Source organism: Solenopsis invicta, chromosome 14, assembly GCF_016802725.1.
Source record: "Solenopsis invicta isolate M01_SB chromosome 14, UNIL_Sinv_3.0, whole genome shotgun sequence".
In the NCBI taxonomy this organism is placed as follows: Eukaryota; Metazoa; Arthropoda; class Insecta; order Hymenoptera; family Formicidae; genus Solenopsis; species Solenopsis invicta.
Genome location: NC_052677.1, coordinates 11398193 through 11414635, shown reverse-complemented (window position 1 = coordinate 11414635; position 16443 = coordinate 11398193). Strand labels below are relative to the sequence as shown.

The following is a 16443-nucleotide window of genomic DNA, read 5'->3' as shown; positions in this document are numbered from 1 at the left end:
TCATTTACAAATATGTAAATTTCAAATTGGTAGATAAATCAGCATATTCATAGAAAAACTTCCAAAATGGCATAAATTTTTATTAAAATTTTAACAGAGTTTCTTTTAGTGTTCTATGCAATTAATATTACACCTGATTTTTATACTTTTACGTCGTTACAAGTACGCGCATGGAAGTATATAAATAAAATTAAAATTTGCACTAAACGTTCACTGGCAGTGTCGCGGAAATATCGAGATGTTTCTGTAGAAACATTTTGTCGATAGAGGATTTGCTGCCTCTTGCGACGTTAAAACCTTTTTTTCAAAATAAAATTATTTCTAAATACTTATAGCTCTTTTCGCGTAAAATAAACGCGAGACACTACCGCGTCTCTTGATAATCTTATGAAATACGAATCGGTAATAGTCTTACTTAATAATTAGTAGTTAGATTAGGCTTCTCTCTATTCTGTCTTTTAATCAAGTTCCATTATCCGCATAGCTACGATAAATTTGATATATGCAATCGTCGTAACTTCCGTTCGATATCCAACTTTGGGCATACATGAATAAAACGAGAATGTTTAAGAAGATATGAATACTGTGTTTCAGTATGATATATCTACGTACAATAGAAGCTCCATATATGTATATTTGCGTATCTCCTATATTCGCAGGTCTAAAATAATCTGCTTATTATAACGAAGATAAAAAAGATATGTCTTAATAGTTTTGAGAAGTAATTATTTTAAAATTGAAATAAAAAGATGTATATCACATAGGATGTCTGTAAAGTCTGTTTCCATCGCCTATATTTCGAAAACAGTTCAACCTTATGAAAAACTGCGAAATATGTTCGATCTTTTCCAAGATTCTTTTAAGAGTGTGTAGGCTAGAGTAGCCTGTATTATTTTATAATTTATGTACGTGAATTATAAAATTAAATTATAAAATAATACTTTACATATGTTGTAGATATTTTTTTTACATCAAATTTTACTCTTCCTACATATATTGTGTTTGCCAGAATCGCGATTTTGATACTTATTAATAAAATGTAAGTCCCACGAATATGGAGCTTTTACTGTATATCACAAAACGCGAATGCAATAGATATAGTCCGCTGTAATATGTAGCAGCATTATACAAAATCTACATTCTTATGGGAAGTACTTATATAACATATTTACACGCATCTGACGTACTACGAATACGCCAGCATAAGAGCAGATTTATACAGCGTCCCACAATTCATTGTCTCGATCTTCTTGATTAAGATCTTTAATGGATTGATAAAATGATATGATAGGCCAACGATTGCAACGTTATGTTGGAATTGATATTTTGCTTCTTCTGAAAACTGCACAATAAGGCGACTATCATTCACAAATCGTATGCATCTGTGATAAATACCATATCAAAAATGCAAGAATTGAATTATGTATGTAATTGTTAACCTGAGAGATAGAACGGGGACGAAACCGAAATATCTGTTGGAAAAAAAGAATATTTGGACTTACACTCCTCTGCCTCACAGGCACGAAATTTGTGAAACGTTACGTTTGTACGAGATCCGTATGCTAGCTGTTTGATCCTTAAACTAATCCGAGAAAGTACAAAAGTATCTATTAAATGCGAAGTGTCTTATAGAAAATTATAAATAATATATATATATATATCGATATATCACAATACGAAGATGCCTCAAGCTTCCTATAGTTTGCTATAAGTCTATGCCGTTAGCACGCACGAAACACGTGTTCCCGACGTAAGTCTTTCGCTCTATATATGTATATGTATAAAAAAAGACTTCACTCGAAGCGAAGTAGCAGCGGCAATTTTGATATTAATATATGAATAAAAAAAGATTCCTCTGTCCGAACGTAGTTGGTAATTCGTTTAATTATACGAACGACGAGAAACCTGGCAACGGCGCTCTCGATCTGGCCATGTTGTTCATGATGATCTGACCGCCGTTCAGACTGACAACCGCACTGCCTTCCGGCTCAGAATCCGTATACGACGAATAATTCCGGACGGGTTTCTGCCTTTTCCACGACTGCCTTAACGAGTCATTCACGTTCGCGTAGTGATTCACGAAGGAATGCGGATCGGACTGTACACTCTCGTTCTCGCTCTCAGAGCCCTGTGAGATAAAAGCAAAATTGTAAAATTTTGCTTGTCAGAGATCAGATGCATATTTGTCTTACAATTTATCCAAAATTTTACCTGGGAATCAGTGGAACTAATTTCGGAGGGCTTCTCCGTGACGCTGCTGTCGTCGGGATTCTCATCATATCCCTTGAGGCTCTCCTCGTCGCTATGATAGGCGACAGACGCTGGAGAAGGCCTGGGAGGCGATTTGCCTAGCATTGTGGGTGGTGGAGGATGCATCGCCTTCCGGGCTAATGTGTTTCTCTTACCCAAAGTACCACTTGCTGTATTAATGGCACCGCCTGTGCCCTGGCGTGATCTGTATAATTCCAGATCCGATTCCTGTCTGTCGTCTGCATCCATCGCCATCGATTCCTCTAGAGTCTTTTGTGCCTCTTCTGTAAGCATTTATATTAATATATAAATTACATATATCAAATTATATATTATAAACAACCTAGCACAATCTAATTTTCCATAATTGACAATCAATTTAAATATACATATGCTAAATTCAACTTACGTTTATATTTGTAGCTTTTACTCTTTACGCATAATATTGCTATGACCATAATGATAATTATAATTGATACAGCGGCTAAAGTGACCATGAACCAGGTCTGCCTGTAAAACGGCCTGTGTTGCAGGTATGCGTATTCCAAGTACAATTTCGATGGTGTTAAGATCTAGCAAAGTAGAAGATTCCATTAGTAAAACATTCTAGTTTACATGTTTTTAAATTAAATATATAAAATTAATATTAAAATCAACAACAAACATTTTAACAAATAAATCTAATGTGTAAATAAATAATTATTTCTCTTTAAATATGCTTACAGTTTCGGTGGAATACGCTGGATAACTGATTCCATAACGATTGTACGATATTACTCTGAACAAGTACGACGTGGACGGTAGTAAGTTTTGATAAGACACAGTATACTCCGTCAGTGGTCCATTGCTAGTACGAATTATTGTCTGCCAGCGCGAATCGTCTACAATTACATACATAAACCGCATTATAATCTTTGAATTAGTGAACCTCTGAAGAAAAAACACATTGTTTTGTTTAAATCGAATCATATGAATCACAATATATATAATCAAATCTTTTTATACAAGATATCCCATTTGTACGACACTTTCCAATAACAAATTCTTTAATTAATTTAGAGTCGATTTTCCCTCAAAACTGTCATTCTAATATTTTTATATAGCTATAACTATATAGATCAAATTCTGTAACAGAAAAATAACTTTATATACTTTATTAAAGTAAAAAATTAATATATAATTTTTTTAACTAATTAAAGGATATAACTTAAATATTCATTTTTTTCTTTTAAAATTCGGCAGAAATTTTTCATTTTAAATCATTAATTATTTAATAATATTTTAGCACTGATATTCTTTTTAAGAAAAAATTGATTTCAAATTATTCGAAGAATGTGTCGTTAAAAAATAATGTGATAGAAATGAGACATTGTGTATACAAATGGTTAGGAATTTATATTATTCTGATGACTAATTTAACACTTTGAGTGCTAGCCGTTTTCCGTGTAAAATTCTTTGAAGAGTAGTTAATCGTTTATTCTCAGATTGCGGCTGTAGCTGAAGTGTAATAAATTTCATTCATATTCTCAGATTGCATTTGTTATTTATATATTTATTGCTACTATTTATATAAGTATTATCTGATATACGGGAAATGCTGCGTGTGCATATATCGTCCGCACACAAAGTGTTAAAAAATGAGATTAATTGCAGCGGGCGGGGGCCGAGGGGGGGGGGGCTAAATAACAAAAATGTAGTGTTATCAAACGGACAAAACAACAAATCACGCTAATATAACGATCAATCATCGTTTCTTTATCAGGACAATGTACACGGTATGTTACAGCGCTACACGAAGTTAATACATCTTCAGTAAGATCCTGCTTGAACGTATAAAATAGGTTTTTGGCGTCATGCTATGATGTTATCATGCAAATTATTAGAAATACCAAATAACCACGTTGCACGTGGTATGTACACGTATAATAATGTATAACGGATTGTCAAAAGCGATATTGTTATGCTAACGGGGATCTCACTATCAAAACCATCTAATGCAATGACGCTCAGCGTAGTTACGTGTGTTGACACTTACAATGCTGCCATTCTTCCATCGCTATACAGTTATAAAGAAAACGGTATTAGTGTTAACAGAACCGATAGTCGAACTGGTCGCAAATGTGAAATGATGTAACGAATCACGCGGAATTTATTTTGTAAATCATTCTATAATCGTATATTTTTATTTCGTGAAATTGCAACGTCAACAATGACGCGATCGCTGAATTTATTTCGTACATTAGTTATAATAAAAGAAATTAGTTGTACTATATTTTTTATTTTCTATCGTTGCAATTTCAATAAATAGTAGCGTAAAATGGTAGAAAATTTTGAATAAATAACAGTGCATTGCCTGTTTTTTAAATAATGTAACAATCACGTATAAAAATCGTGTATTTACCTTTACGACGAGTCTCAATATAATAACCGAGTATAGGACCTTTGCCGGAAGCTCCGTTGGTCCACTGTAGTTCCACGCTGGAAACCGTTTTGGTCACGCTGAGATTGCTGGGCTCCATCGGCGAACCTTCTTGCGGACCAGTTGTAACATTGCCGGATATCGGTGGTCCGAAGTCGATCGTCTGCGCGCGAACCATGAAGGTGTACGTTACTTCCTCCTCCAGCGGTTGGATAAGGAGACTAGTCTCTGTCACTTTTTGTTTAACTTGTTTACTGAAACCTTAAATAGAATGTCGATGAATTAATGAAAGGAAATCTGCGAGTAAATTTAAATTATGAGCACGTAAGTTTAATTCGCAAGTACCGAACAAAATTGTTGAAGTAAAACCAAGACCCTAAGAATGATCAACTACGAATTTGCACAGAGTGATTACAGTGATAAAATTTAATCCGGTTATTTAAAGTTTATCTTCTTATAGCAAAAATGTACTAATGATTGAAAAGCTAACAATAATAAAATAAGTAAAAAACGTAAAATTAAATTCTTTATATTAGATCTTTCTATCAAGATATTAATTTATCTTACGATCATTCTGCTCTGCCGTTTCATATGTGACGATGTAACCAACTATCTCGCCATTGCGTAACTTCGGCGGTTTCCAAGAGACGCGAAGGCTGGTCATAGTAATTTCGTTAAATTGCAAATAATACGGTGGTCCTGGAATGTCCTGCAATTACATTGTATAACAAAGGTTAAATACTATTTATAATTATTCGTTGCATATTTGTGAAACATTTATGATATAATGTATACAGAAACATTACCTGTTTCGTTCTCGCAGTAATTGGTGGAGATCGTGGACCATCTCCAGCAGGATTAAATGCTAAAACTTGTATACGATATTCCGTATACTTATCAAGAAAAACTAAGTTGTGCGTTAAACAAGATGCTGGAACAACTTCTATCTCTTCTTCTTGTTTTTTCTCCAAAGTTTGAGGAGAGTCAGTTACCAAGTAAAAAATCTGCAATAAAAGTAAAAACATCTGTTATAATAAATGCATACATATAATTCATAAAAACTGTATCGATGCAACAATTTTAAATAATTAATCTATCACTCAATATGCAAAATAAAGAACTATGAATTTGCCGTGATTATAGTCTACCAGTGAGTTTGCAAAATATATTAATATAGATAATGATTAATCTCTTGCTAATGTAACTGAATTAATTATTACCTTATATCCTAGTAAATCGCCATTTTGCATATTCGCTTGGGGAGGTTTCCAACGCAAGAGAACCTCGGTGGAAGAGATTGGCTCGGCTTTTAAATATTGAGGCTCTCCCGTAGGAACCGCTTCGCCTACATACACAGTGACCGGTGGACTCGGCGGGCCTTCGCCTTCCGAGTTAAATGGCAGCACTACGATCTCATAATATCGGTCCTCCGTCAAGTCGCTTAAAACCATTTTAGTTTCCTGCAACGAAACAAAAATTACATTATGCTATTTGGGTAAAATTTAATCAATCTTGACATTATATTATAAATTTAAATTGATATTATGAGAAAAGATTGTATATCAAAGATGTATTATACGCACTTTAATTCCCAGAATCTCCTCTTTCGGCGTTGTCTGAAGAGGCGTTGGAAAATCTGACACCGGTTGATAAACGACACGATAACCACCTGTTTCATAATCACCGCTCCAATATACCTCGTCGATCATGTTCCAATGAACTTCGACACTGGATGTTGTTATCGGTACAACTTTCAAACCGGTGACACCTTTTGATGGTGCTATAAAAGATACATTTTTAATGCTAACGAGAATTTATTCAAAAATGAAAAAAAGTACAGATTTTAAAAGTGCCGAGAAGAACTTCAAATTCTGCTTGTGATCTTCTTCATTTTTTAAATAAATCTTTTTTAATCTTTTATTGAGCACTGTGTGCTGTTTTATCTTTGATACACACCTGCAGGCAGAGTTTGTACTTGAGCTGACTCATTGCTCCATTCTGAAGGACCTATGTCATTAGTAGCTTGAATGCGAAACTGATAGTGCGTGTAAGGTTTCAAATTGTTAGCAGTGTAAGACGTCAATGTGGGTTCCACTCTCTCTGGGATGATTTGGAATGGTCCAGAATTCTCCGACTGTTGCACCGTGTAATATCTATCGGAGCAAAACACAGGGATTGACATGCAGTTAATATGCAATTTAATAGAAAGAAATTGAATCATATGTAAGAAAAATATTTGTACCTTAACGGAGCAAAACCGTCTCTGCCTGGCGTCCAGCTAAATGTTATCTGGCGACTCTGAATCTGCGATTTGCTCACTTGTGGTACCGATGGCGCTTGAGGACGTTCTCTGTTGTTCGTCGTAAATACTAGCGCGTAAGCCGTCTTACCCCAACCCAATCTTGTTTGTGCCGTCACGGAAAACATGTAGTATTGCTCAGATTCAAGTCCGGTGGCTCTATAAGCGGTAATTATTACAAAATTTAACTTTAGAGTTTATTTCTTTGTTAAATTTATCTAGGCCCAAAGTAACTTTTTGTATTTCAATCTAAAAAATGGGAATTCTGTATTTAAATCACATAAATTAAATTGTATTTAAAAAATTTTCTAAAAAAAAGCTTATTTTAAGTTTATGAATTTGAGAATAATTTTTTATATATGCAATGTATTTATAAAATTGCAATAAGTGGAAATAAATAGAAAAAAAATGTCTTTTACCTAAACGTTCTGTCTGACGCCGGAAATTCTTTAGAAAATTGTCGATCTTGACTGCTATTTAAATGAAACATGACTTTGTATGCGAGAATCTCTCCGTTGGGATCCTCTGGTGTGTCCCAGATAATACGGGCTGTGGTCAAACTCACATCGGGGAAGGATACGTTAGACGGTGAACCGGGAGCTATAATACAAAATATTATAGAACATTATAGTGATATCATGATAACGATTGTACGAATTTTTTAATTTTACTAGGTGTTACATCTCATATATATATATATATATATATATATATATATATATATATATATATATATATATATAATAATTCGATGCATTCAATAACAGTTGTAAATAGATCTACTTACTATCATCAAAGGTCTGGACTCTCACAGGTGGAATGCTCAGCGCCCCATCGCCGAGTCTCGTGTAGGCTAAAACTTGGACGTGATACTGGACAAACTTGCGAAGCTCCGTTAAGGTGGTTGTGAAAGTGGTGTTACTGGGAATATTCTTGTATTGGAAGGTTGATCTGGAATTTGCACCGTAGTACACTTTAAAGCCCTCGATTTGTCCATTTTGATGCTCCACGGGTACGTCGCCCCATCGCACCAGGATAGTCGTAGAGGATGTCGCGTTTGCTTCTACGTTAATCGGTCCCAGAGAAGGAACTGAAAAATATATTATGTATTTTAGGAAGTGTATAGAGAATGTTTAAAAATGACTTTATGACATCTTTGCAAATATTTGAGTTTCAACAATATAAAATAATAAATTAATGTTAAATCAATTAAAAATCAAAATATATATTTTACAAAAATTATTTTACTTTAAATATCATAGAATTTTATTTCTAAATGTTCTAAAATATTTACATAAAAAAATAGCATTTTGAAGTTTGGTTTTTTTTGCATAATTATATCCAATTATATTTATATAAAAGACTCACCTGATTCACGAGTTCGTTCAATGGCCTTTGGACTCGCTATCGAAGAGCCAACATCATTGAACGCTTGCATTACTATCTCGTAATCGGCATACTCCTCCATGTTTTCCAAAACGTATGAATTCGCGGTGTGATCCTCGATAATACTGCTCTTTGAGATGTTCGACCGCACTTCCGTATAAGTGACATTGTATCCTCGCGGATTTCCGTACCATTCTATTTGCTGCAATGGCTACGTTCACAAAAAAAAACATCATTTAAATATAATCTCTATAATGCATAATTTACATTATAATACAATTTCTTTAATCGATATTCTTAATAGCGATTATTAAAAAAGTTATATTTTTACATAATTCGATAACGATACTTACGATCCATCTAACGCGTAACTCGGTTGCACTCATTGCGCGGACCGTGACGTTTTTCGGAGGATGAGAGGGTGGTGCTTGAATCGTCTGAAACTCTTTAGTTGGCTCGGAGGGTTGCGAGGCACCGACAACATTATTCGCGATCAAACGGAGCTTGTATTGCATAAAGGGAGTCAAACCACCGACTGTGATTGTACTGGCATCAGGATCGGACACTTCGTAGATAATATACCACGTCGAGTTTCGCGCCGTTTGTGCCTAAGAAATCGACAGAACGCACTTCTTACTGTTACTTCTTATGATTTATTTTTCGTTTTGTATTTATTTTATTGCGTCATTCTATCTTACAAAAATAAAACTTATAAAATTTATTTATTAAATCAGTATCATTCAGAATGTAATATTTTAGAGAAATCGAGATATAAAAGCAGACAAATAATTAACATTATTCGATATAAAATAAATTTTATTTTAACAAAATTTTTTTATTAGAAGAATTTATGATATATAAAATTTTTATTATATATATGAAAATATATAACGTGTAATAATCTTTTTAACTTTTTCAAAGAAAGCATTGATTGTAGATTAACCAACCTCTACTGTCCACTTTGTAATGGATGAGTTTCCGTCGAATCCTGGTGTGAACTGCAATACAATGGAGAACGCGTCAATGTTGGACAAGGCTAGTTTTGTGGGTGGTTCCGGAAGCACCGGTTCGACGCCTGATTGTATGGTCGCTATTTTCGCTCTGCCAGGTCCAACTGATGTCCAAGCGGTTACTTCAAATTTGTAATGGGTTAGTGCCTAAGAAAATAAAAAAACAAAAAGTGGATAATAATCATATTTCTCATCCTTTTAAATTATCCTTTATATAATTTATTATAATTTTTAGATATCTCACTTTATATTTCTTTTTTATAATTTCATGTTGTTTAGAATAATGGTTACCTGAAGATGCTCCACTTTGGTCGATAGCACATCGGCCGTGAAATTTTCGACGCGCAAAGAATCCGGAATGTCTTTAATCATGTATTTCAGTTGATAATGTGTCAATATTCCGTTGATCTCTTTAGGACGATTCCACTTAACAGTTAACGCACGATCGCTGATATCTTCAAATTGTAAATTCTCTACTTCTTCAGGTACTGTAACAGATCATAAATATACATATAAAAGTGAATAATGTTTACAAAAATGTTATCCTTATTCATTTATATTATATAAAGAATTAGTTATTAAAAATATGCCAAAAAGTTATATTTCAATAAATTTATTTTTAAATATAGTAATGTAATTATTAATTTTTAATTATAGTTATAAGTAAACGTACCGTCTTCGCGAGTGCGAATTTCGACGGGTGAACTCCTTTCACCGTCACCTGGATCGGTGAAGCAGAGCACCGTGATATTATATTGAGTGTATTTTCTTAAACCTGTCATAATAGTGTTCTGCTCAGCGAGCGGATCAAACAAACTCGGCGGCACGGTCATCGATTTGTATTCATTCGCTTCTGTAAAATTTCCGCCGATCCAGGCTTGCAATTTATATCCCTGATTAATCCCATTGATCTTCTGAGGATTCGGTGGCTTCCACCAAACTTTCACCGCCGTTGAATTAACTGCTTTCGTTTTCACGTTTGTTGGAGGTGCTTCCGGGACTATAAATAATTATTTCTTTCATATTTAATTGATTCATAACATTTTAGAATATCCTAATTTATAACATTAATTACCCCCTTCTCTGGTTTTTATTTGCAAGCCCTTCGAATATACACCCACGCCCTTCTCGTTGTAAGCTGCTATTTGCACTTCATAGTCCTTCCATGTGATTAAATCTGTAATGAGATAATTTCTTTGTGCTTCGTTGGTGATATTTTGCATCGTCCACGGACTGTCATTGTATCCGAAGAGCGTGTATCTCAGTATATATCCTAATATATGGCCGTTTCGGTATTCTTCTAGCGGAGGTTGCCATTGCGTTATTATTTCCGACGACGAACGTGCTGAACCAACAAAGCCAATAGGTGGACCACTTGGCGCTAAAAATAAAAATAAGGCGTTTAAAAAAAATGCAACGTCAGTATATAGATCAGGCTCTAAATTCATTCGTATTTTGACAAAAATACAATATAGAAAGAGGTATATTCTGTTGTTATTTTTTATTATATTGAACTAAGCTTTATAGTCACTTACGTTCTTGAGGTAAAACGACAATGTTGCTAGCTGCTGATGATGGACCTTCGCCGACGCTATTCTCGGCGCTAACACGAAATTGATAAGACGCCGCAGCTTTCAAATTATTCAACAGTACCCATCGACTAGTCGCAGATACATTATCGCGTTCGGTGACCCAGTTTAATATTGGATCGTGTATAGGTCCTATTTGCGATAGAACACATACGTATATATTACATACCTCATAAATAAATTAAATATATTATTTGGATATGAAAAATAAATATAATTTATATATTTAATTGAATATTTTTAATGCTTCTATGCACATGACAACAACATATGTAATATAACAATTTTATAATACATCATGTATATTCAAGAAATGTCATACGTAAAAAAAATACAAATATCATGTTTTCAATTACATTTACAATATATTAAAATCTTTTTATTCGGATTATTACTTACAGATGGGTTTACAGACTTACCCAGATCGGATACTTCTCGTCTCTGAACTATAAATTTTTTCGTAGGACTGTTGCCATCAAAGCCAGGCACCCACGTGACGTTGATTGTGCGTGGCGAGATCCTTTCAACCCGCGTGGCCACGACGTTGATCGGTGGGAAAGGCAACTCGATCACGCTCAGACGAGCAGATCGCGTTTCATTGCCACCCGGTGATACCACAGAGCATGTGTACTCACCAACGTCGGAAGCTCGAACGGTGACAATCTCGAGAGTGCCGTCCGATCGCATCTTCACTCTTTGGCTCGCTTGCGTGTTTATTACTCTGCAACAATATACAGAACGTATTATTTTAAAATCTTCAAGTGTCGGAAGAGTTACAGAATTTTGTTCTCTTGATCCAATTAATTTCGTTGGCATTATAAACTAACAATTTAATTAATAAATTTATCAAATTCAAGATACAACGTAAGTAATTCTTGAGTCAATCAGATTTTAATCAATTCGATATTTCGAAGAAAAATTTCGACAATAATAGTTGAGTTTTGAAAAAAAAATTAAATTTTTGAAAATTTTAAACTGATGTTATTTGCATATTTCTCCTTATACGTACTGTCCATTGTGAAACCATGCCATATCGTATACGACAGAAGGATCGTTCGAGACTTTGCATTGCAATTCGGCGGTGCGCCCGAGAAGCACAGATGTATCAACAGGTGGTTGGATAATTTGAGTTCGAACTGTAACAGATGCAGATAATATACAACAAATCATTCAGTGCATTCATAACTAAAGATTGAACAAAAGAACCGATTTTTATCGATTAATTCTCAATCCTCTTTTATAAATATTTATCTCTAAATATAATCACCCATAACGGTCAAATATGCCGATCCGTTGACAGAGCCAGCTTCGTTCGCACGGATACAAGTATATTTTCCTGCGTCGTAGGATTTCACTGCCGCAATTAAAAGATCGCCGTTATCCAAAACTTGTACTCTCCCGGCGATCTCCACAGGTATCATGTCTGCTATCAAACATAAATATTTAAACGCGCGAAATAATACTTAATGATTATGTATTAATCCTATCTTAATTTTTTTAAATCTCACAATTTTAACAACCGAAAATTTATATTACATATATATATGTATGTATACATATAATATTATATTTAAGATAATAATTAATCGATTTAGTTTTGATTTAATTACCGTTATAATACCAGGTGGCATTTGGCTTAGGTGCCGCGATCGCGTTGCAACTCAGAGTCGCATCTTTGCCGTCTAACACCGTTAAATTCTGTGGCCCGTTCTCCATTATCGGTCCAGATGCTGTAAATTACAGAAATTTCGTCATTAACATCGAATCTGTTCGCAACGTTTTCTCACAACGTGCAAGTAAAAGAAGGTGATCAATTGTCGTTTGCAATGTATATAAACCCATCTGTAATTCTCACCTCTTCTCTATCTCTCTATGCTGATTCCAAAAAACAAGCTCATTTTTTTAAGCATAACACAAACACATATTTAATAGCAAAACTACGCAAACTTATAACTAAGTACAATCATGTTTCAAGATAAATGCCAGATAAAATAAATCGCTAAATGCTAAATGCTAACGGCACTTATCGTGAGACATTCATAAAATCTAGATAAAAAAAGTTCTTATTAAAAATATATTTCTAATATATGGAAAAACAGGACGTGCGTGTTACTTGCAATGTTTCAGACGCGTGCTAGGATTATCATTTCATTATAAATATGTATGATAAATTATTCCACTTGACGTTTCTTCAAAGATATTATTAACACTACGGAAACAATATGAAAAAATACTAAACTATATATAATTAAGATCACTAATCACATAACAAAAAGAAATACAAAATTGGTCAACCTTCCACTAAAATTCTATGGCTCATTATCGTGAAATAATAATAAATATTCCAAAACGCCGATTGACATGGTGCTATTTGCCTTATCAGAGCTATGCGAAAATTTATCATTAGGAGAAGCAAAAATCGTGAAGTGAAATTTATACGCAGTCTTCAAGCATGTGCCGAAAATGATAATGAAAAAGAAAAGTGTGGAAATCTCGCTGCAATGTATTCTTACTGTTTGGATATTGAGAGAACATAAAACGGCGATCAGACTGGCGAATTCTGACTACATTGTAGCCAGCTGCCCAGCGGGCAACTCTGTTTCTCAATCTGCTTCTTAATCCTTCTGTGCCGCACACAAAAAACACGTCATTTATATTAACTCTGCTTGCGACATTATTACGCGAAGTGTCCGCGAAAAACACGACCGCAGCTCTAACATATTTTTCCCTTTAAACAATATTTTTATAACACATTTGTATCACACATTTGTTGTAATTCCACTTTGTATTCAAAACTAAATTATATTTGCAAGCGTTATATTTATGAGTCTCCATTATTTTCCATTTTGCTCATAAAAATCTCGATTTATATAAAATAAAAAGGATCGTATTGGTATTTTAGTTACGTGTTTTGCGAACACTTTATGTACGAACTGGGTGATAATTTTATCATTTTTAGAATTTCGCGATACACTATGGAAACTAAACAAAATTACTTACTTTTCGCTTTTAGCCAGGTATAACTAGACGATTCGCCGGCTTCGTTGGAAGCGAGGCACTGAAACATCCCCGAGTCATCCATAGTTAATTTTTTAATTGTCAGTGAGCCATCTTCCTCTATCACATATCTGTAAAATGTAAAATAATAGTAAAATACTCAAATATTTTTCAGATTCTAATTTCTTCTTCTTACAGCCGGGAACAGATTCAAATATTTAAAGTTGTAAGATAATTTCAAAATTTAATCTTTCTTTCTCCACACAAATTATCCTTTATGTAAATGATAATTTGTTTTATATTATATTACACGTATTAATTTAATTTATAAGAATAGATTAATTTATCATAATTTGTAATAGTAATTTGTACACTAGAATAGAAAATTGATTTTGATTGGAACAATTGTAAGTTTAGATTTATAGAAAAAGATCTTAATGGAACAAAATAGTTAAAAAAGGAATAATTTAAAAGCGCTATGTCTTTTCTCTCTTTCCCTTCTTTCCTGCTCCTTAGCTCCGTCCCTCGAATTCCAATAATTCCAAAGACAAATATTTGCTGAGACGTACCTGGTTCCTAGTAAATGATCGACAGGTTCGGCATTACGGAACCAAGTGATTGTAGGAGACGGCACGCCATTAGCGTCGCACGGTAACGTTACCGTGGACCCGTAATCGCTCAAGGTTTCCCTTTTTAATTCTGTTATAAATGTCGGTTTTTCTATAAAAAATGTAACAAGAATTTTAGAGAAGAGACTCAGGTCTGTTAAAATGCTCAGTATAGTATTTTTATGTTTCAAAAACATAAAATAATTATACTATTATTGTTATTTGAATCATTTACGTGTTTATTACGTATTTATCATAATGCTTACCATATACAACGATTTTAGCGCTCGCATTTACAATCGGGTAACCGCCACTTCGCAAGTCCACGTGGCAGGAATAAATTCCCGTGTAAGTTATGTTGGCTGAGATCAACGCGAGCGTTCTATTCCACGAATCGTTAAAGCTGTACGATATTCTAGAGTTCTCGATCGGAATGCCGTCTTTCATCCACAAGGTTCTTAGCTCGTGAAGTGATCTGAAACGATGTAATTTCGGCATTAAAACTTCAATTTCGAATAATTTCAAGCTGAGAGAAAAAAATTGACGGCATGGTCCGTGCATTGAGAAGAAAAATCATCATATGCGGTAAATGATAAACAAAGATTCGCGAATACCTGGCGTTCGCGATGCAATTTATGTGCGTGACATCTTGATCTTTGACTATCTGCGTATCCTGCGGCTTGACGATTATGGTAGGGGCTACCTCCGCGTTCGGATCGCCGGTGACTTGCAGTTTGAAAAACGGACTGATCTCCTCCTTGCCCAATTGAGTGTTAATAGCTTTCGCCCTGTGTCATCGTAAACGCCAAAAAGATACAAGTTTAAACTTTGTTGGGAATTTCGAAAGCGTGCAGAGTGAGCTACCGCTCGCATCAATTATACGAACCTGTAGGTGCCTTCGTCGTTTTCCGAAGCGTTTAGTATGATCAACGTGTGGTGGGTCGTGGCGTACTTTATACCGTACAGAGGAGTCCCGTCCGAAGAGAACCACGTTACGTCAGGAATGGGATGGCTCTCGATCGGGGGCAGTTCCAGAATCGCGGCGCTACCCGACTCGACGGTCACCACTTTCTCCGTGAGATCGTCGAACGTCCCCATATCTGAAGCGAATTGGCACGTCGATATCCGTAATCCGCAATGCGGACGTACTGTTGTGGTATTTGTTGAGAATACTCACAGGCTACGGCGAAGGCGAGACGATCGCTGAATATAGACCCCACGTCGTTCGTTGCGACGCAATGATACACCCCGGCGTCCTCCCGCCGGGTACTGTGAATACGGAAGTAAGGCCCCGAGGTGAGCTCGTTGTTTAGGGGCATCCCGTTTTTGAACCATTTGTACTTCGGTTGAGGATTGCCTACGAAAATTTGCTCGTGTGTACCCAAGTAATTTTTCTTAACCGTTTTTCAGCTCTCGAGCTATGCTTTAAAAAAAAATAATTAAAGAATAACGAAGAAAAAGATTGTCCGAAGATATCAAGAAGCGCACACGGGCTACCTCTCGCTCTCATTAACAGACATACTCCCTTTGAACCGCGAATCCTTTGAGTTCGACTATAATTATTCAAGCGATCTTTAATAGAAGCATGATTTGACGCGAAGAAACTCATGAATGATTCAATACAAAGTCACGGACGATGCTGTAGTTCGCGAGTTATCTAATACCATTAGTACAGGGTCATACGATTGAATTACACGGTATTGAGCATTGGCAAGGCTTCATCTGGTCACCGCCCCATCCGTCTGTTATTCGATATTTCTGCGCGACAATGAAACGCCACGCGATGAACCTTATCTTCATATGCTGTTGCGATGCTTAACTTTCTCTCTCGCCCTTTTTAGAGACTTCGTTGCCGCAATGCAACATTGATTGTTCACTTAATAAG

The 16443-nt window shown here is 35.1% G+C and overlaps 1 protein-coding gene across 8 annotated transcripts in view; it reads right to left on the bottom strand.

The window, feature by feature from the left end:
• Positions 1-59: 59 nt before the first annotated feature.
• Positions 60-16443, bottom strand: part of LOC105199239 (protein sidekick) — a 41017-nt gene continuing 24633 nt past the window's right edge. Inside the window, exons 3-34 of one of the 8 annotated variants that reach the window (XM_039457616.1) lie at positions 15736-15915; positions 15445-15658; positions 15173-15346; positions 14825-15033; positions 14520-14670; positions 13954-14081; positions 13467-13577; positions 12564-12683; positions 12221-12379; positions 11963-12089; positions 11373-11674; positions 10900-11085; positions 10440-10745; positions 10038-10364; positions 9656-9852; positions 9302-9511; positions 8708-8962; positions 8337-8565; positions 7756-8058; positions 7388-7568; positions 6912-7127; positions 6626-6822; positions 6253-6449; positions 5890-6129; positions 5476-5673; positions 5237-5378; positions 4652-4930; positions 4286-4306; positions 2974-3131; positions 2660-2822; positions 2212-2534; positions 60-2128 (exon numbers count right to left, since the gene is read on the bottom strand). In XM_039457616.1, the coding sequence (XP_039313550.1) occupies positions 1886-2128; positions 2212-2534; positions 2660-2822; positions 2974-3131; positions 4286-4306; positions 4652-4930; positions 5237-5378; positions 5476-5673; positions 5890-6129; positions 6253-6449; positions 6626-6822; positions 6912-7127; positions 7388-7568; positions 7756-8058; positions 8337-8565; positions 8708-8962; positions 9302-9511; positions 9656-9852; positions 10038-10364; positions 10440-10745; positions 10900-11085; positions 11373-11674; positions 11963-12089; positions 12221-12379; positions 12564-12683; positions 13467-13577; positions 13954-14081; positions 14520-14670; positions 14825-15033; positions 15173-15346; positions 15445-15658; positions 15736-15915 (6446 nt within the window). In that variant the 3' untranslated portion in view covers positions 60-1885. The remainder of the gene's footprint in view (positions 2129-2211; positions 2535-2659; positions 2823-2973; positions 3132-4285; positions 4307-4651; positions 4931-5236; positions 5379-5475; positions 5674-5889; positions 6130-6252; positions 6450-6625; positions 6823-6911; positions 7128-7387; positions 7569-7755; positions 8059-8336; positions 8566-8707; positions 8963-9301; positions 9512-9655; positions 9853-10037; positions 10365-10439; positions 10746-10899; positions 11086-11372; positions 11675-11962; positions 12090-12220; positions 12380-12563; positions 12684-13466; positions 13578-13953; positions 14082-14519; positions 14671-14824; positions 15034-15172; positions 15347-15444; positions 15659-15735; positions 15916-16443) is intronic. The other 7 variants (XM_026137954.2, XM_039457619.1, XM_039457617.1 and 4 more) reach the window with 7 other exon arrangements.